Source organism: Pyxicephalus adspersus, chromosome 6 (genome assembly GCF_032062135.1).
Source record: "Pyxicephalus adspersus chromosome 6, UCB_Pads_2.0, whole genome shotgun sequence".
NCBI lineage: Eukaryota > Metazoa > Chordata > Amphibia > Anura > Pyxicephalidae > Pyxicephalus > Pyxicephalus adspersus.
Window position 1 is genome coordinate 29,293,339 of NC_092863.1, and position 4,491 is coordinate 29,297,829.

General features: G+C 36.1%; 1 protein-coding gene across 1 annotated transcript in view; it reads left to right on the top strand.

Moving 5' to 3' along the window:
- SECISBP2 (SECIS binding protein 2) overlaps window positions 1-4,491 on the top strand; it is a 19,244-nt gene extending 14,753 nt beyond the window's left edge. Inside the window, exons 11-12 of the mRNA XM_072415039.1 lie at window positions 100-298; window positions 2,186-4,491. Of these exons, the coding sequence (XP_072271140.1) occupies window positions 100-298; window positions 2,186-2,286 (300 nt within the window). The 3' untranslated portion in view covers window positions 2,287-4,491. The remainder of the gene's footprint in view (window positions 1-99; window positions 299-2,185) is intronic.

The window sequence follows — 4,491 nt, forward strand, 5'->3', positions numbered from 1 at the left end:
TATATATATATAAATTTAAATCCAGACTTTCAAAATACATATACTATTAATATTTATTATTAGACTTTTATATTTCTGGGTATGTTTCCCTTCTCATAGGATTACTTCCATAAATTATATGAACTTACAATGCAAGCTAGACAAGCCTATAAGGATATGATTTGCTCACTACAAGAGCAACAGAAGGAAAATACAGAAGAAGAAGATAAGGTGGAAAGTGTTTTCGAAAACAGTCAGCACAAACCCATGGAAGTGAATGCAGAGTCCACAACAGATGAGAAAGAAGAACCAAATTACAGTGAGTATTACCAGGTGTAATGTATTACACGCAAAGGTATCTGCATAATATATATATATATATATATTTAGTGTTGAAATTCTAAAGTGGACTTATGGTCACTAGGAGGTCCCAGTGTATTTCATCCTGTCGTATTGAGCCTGATTTATTAAAGCTCTCCGAGACTGAAAAAGATACACTTTCATCAGTGAAGCTGGGTGATCCAGCAAACCTGGGATGCATCTGGTCCAGGACTAAAAACCTTTGCTAACAATTAGCAAATGACTTAAGAAATCTATTCCATGTTTACTGGATGAAAGTGTATCTTCTCCAGCCTTGGAGAGCTTTATTAAAAAAGGTCTAGTAAGTCAGGAAAGGTATAATTCTTGCTGTCATGTGAACAGCATTATATGTAAATACCACCTAAATGGCAGAGGCAGGGTAGTCTATCAGCTACTGCCTCTAATGCCCCTAGACCAGTGTTTCTCAATGAAGGTTCCTTCAAAAATGGCCATTAGAAATTCAAACCTCTCAGGTCACCTAAACTGGCACCAAGGATTTTTTTGACTATGTGTAGGGTTGACATTCTTACCCCTCCCCAACCACACTCATGCACTAGTGAGCTGTGTAAATATTAGTAAACATCCTTACCGGTAATGCCAAGTGTGGCTCGGGGTGAATTATCCATACCAAAAGTGGTTATTCGCTAGGGAGTTTAAAATGCTTGCCTGGTATGCGGTGCCCGTGGCATCCTCCAGCGATGTGTAACCTGGCGATGCCTGGCTGGCATCTGCGTCTCCGGCGTGTGAACATTGGCAACGCGAGGCCAGGCTAAGGGGCAGGACGTGCGGCTGGGAGATGGGACCAGGCAGGAAATTTTAAATACTAAGTATTTTTAAATGTACTGCTTTCACATTTACAAATAATTAATAATAATACTGCCAGGGAGGTTATTAGTAATTTAAGAATGGGTTCCCCATATTAAAAAGCTTAAAAAAGGCCTAAACCATGACTGGCAGCTTGTGATAATAGGTGGGAGGTGGTCAGATTTGGGCCATCTCTGATGTTTATTCCATACCTATTACATTGAGGCTTAATTCCCAATACTACGCTTGAGAGAAATGGATCTAGTGCAGTGTTCAACCCAGGCATTTTTTTTTAAGAAAGGTAAGCCCCTGTATTATGAGCCAGTTCTTCAGTAACCACCCAAAACAGCTGGGTGGTTACCGAAAAGTGTTAAGTGGTTCCTAATTCAGAACTTACGCTCTGCCACTATGTTACCTTCAGAATGAGTACAGAGTTTATTGTTACCTAAAATGTTGCAGAACTTATGTTATGAAAACTTTTTTTTGCAGACGTTATAGGGTATGACCAATTTCCAAATATGGATTTGTTTTGTATGTAGTTCAAAGCACATCATTAAAATACCATGTAAATGCATTGTTTTTTTTTTTTTTTTTTTTTTTTTTTCTGCCATCTGCGTCTCATTAGGGGAATTTTTCTTTACTTGTCCTGTAACCTGAACAGGAAGTCAGGATGTGAGAGGATATTGTTTCAGTGTGATGGATATCTGTTCTTACAAGTGTGGCAGGTCAACATTTTAGATTTACACTCTGACATTTGTAATCAGGACAATTAGGGTGAATAATAATGGAGACATTTACAGCAACACAAATCTGATAAGTTGTTACCCCCTCACTATTACCCAAATAAAAAATGCATTCTGTATTACTTTAATGGCATATAGACAAAGCACACTTTAATGTACTTATGTCAAGGTAGTAAGGTACTGGAAATGTGAAATACAGTATGACATGATAGTAGAGATCTGATATCTGAAATAAGTGTGTTGTGACAACAATATGTGATCTGTAACTGTGTTCTATTTTTTTGTCTTTTGTTTGATAGTTAAAGTTTGGAAGAGAATGCTAGAAGATCAATACACTCCTTACACCCTGAGCCTTGATGACACTGTCACTAATGAAATGTTTAATTTTCATTTATCATGACTTCAGCTTTATGATCTTTCCGCTAAAAAAAAACAAGATGTACATGGCAGGTTGGGACCGGTTGGTAAGGACTCAAAATAAAAGGCCTTTAAATCTGCTTTTTACCTATATGCATATTTTAATGTAACAAAAGACACTTGAATTCATCCACACAAGTGCTATTGTTTGTCTGGCTGCATTCTTTTGATGTTGGTAAAGGGACAGAACAGGCCTAGCAGCAGACACATCATGATTAGGCATCACCAGCTATAGAACACTCAAACCACTAATCAGAGATTCTGTGTAAAATATACGGGACTTGTATACCTGGGTGGGTAAAGTATTTGTGTCCCTTCACCAGGGCACCTAAGCTATGTGCGGTTTCATTACATTGAGTCATTAAACATTTCTGACCATACATTATGATGGTGACCCAGAATGTTTTGATGTTGTGCCGCTGTAAGTATTCACATAAACTTGATGTGTAAACATGACTCCCATTTTCAACACTGTGTTTCTCTACATACTGTAAGTCTAACAAGCCTATTAGAAATTTACAGACTTTTGCATAATGATTATGACCAGTGGTATTTGGTGGTGTACAGGTGTCAGAATCAAAGCAAAAGACTAATTATTGCAGGAACACGAATCCCTTCGGACAGAAATAGACTTTTTATTCTTTTTTTTTTTCCTTGGATTATCTAACACGAGTCAGTTCTTGCATAACAAATTTGTATTTCTAGAAATTGAAAATGTCATATAATTAGAATATGATTTAAAAATAATGTAATATAAATGTAAAAGTTGCACTGAAATGATGTATACAACTTTCTGCATTGGACACTTTTGGTTTCTTAGTTTAGTCCATTTTTTAATGCAGTACCAAATATTACCTGCAGATGGCATGGTTGATGCTGTCTATAATACTGTATATATGATAGAAGAGACGCTAGAAACTACAAAAAGCACATTAAGCATTTTTTTTTTATCATGAATAACATTTTGTCTGAATAACTATTGGGGAAAAAATATATGAAAGCCACTGGTGTGTATTTGTAAATGTTTTTCAATAGATCTCATGAGCACAGCAAAATTCGGAGTTAACATAAAAATTGCAAATTCACTTTAGAATTAAATTTTGTCTCTTTTCATTTTAATTTGTGATCATTTTTTTTTTATCACAGTGTACGCATAAATGTATGGTTTTATTACCCTTTGTGAATGATCTGTTGTGTTTTGCTTGTCTTTGTTTTTGTAGTTCTGACAGTATCTTAAACAATTTCTGCTGTGCACATGTTTGAGACGACCAAAATGATCTGTAGAAAGATTAAGACATTCAAGTGATCTTAACAGGGTAATATAACGACAGAAAGCAGATAAAATCTATCTAATATCTTAAAAAGCTCCCAAAATATAATTGTGTAGCTGTGTGACTTCCTTTAATAATTTTACTGTCTCTGCTGTTGTGCTGCACATAACATAAATTCAACTTCCCAGCATACTTCAGGGCTTATTGACCAGAATAATGCAGGTAGCAGGGACACATATGAGAAAGCTGATAGTGTAATGAAGGACACAGTGTTACATATTGTATTTGTGGCTGAAAATTGGTACCTTAAGGTTCTGAAGTTCTTCCTTTATTCTTGTTAGAAATATCCATATACAGTACCTGGTTCCAGCCAGCACAATGAACCAAAGCAGTGCATTTGTTGGTGCTGTGTGTTTAAAAAAAAAAAAGTGGTACATAGCAGGTTATAAGTGTGTTATGATATGTTGGCATCCTATTAATAAACAATGGGTTGCTTAACATATCACAAATTTAATGCATGCATCCACTATCTTAAATGTGCATGCGTTACCGCAACATACTGATGTGACTAGGGAGTATAGAGTTCCACTGTCATAGCTGTCAGGCTGTGGTTGTGGATCCTGAACAAGTCAGTCTCAGTATTTAACTGCTCTGTAGTTTTAACACAATGAACATTCACCATGGATATGTATGCTTCTACGTGGAAATAAATACTCCAGTTATCATATAATGTGAAAATTTTATTCCAATGGGAGAAAGGGCAGGAGTAGAAGATTTGCTGTAATTATGATAGCAGTAAGGCATTTCTTAAAAGATCTTGTTCCGGCATGGTGTGGCTATGAAGTCTAACTTGCTGTATTTGAATGACTGAGGCTGCAGTGCTCTTGCTCTAGAAAAATAAAAATGTTGAATTTGGA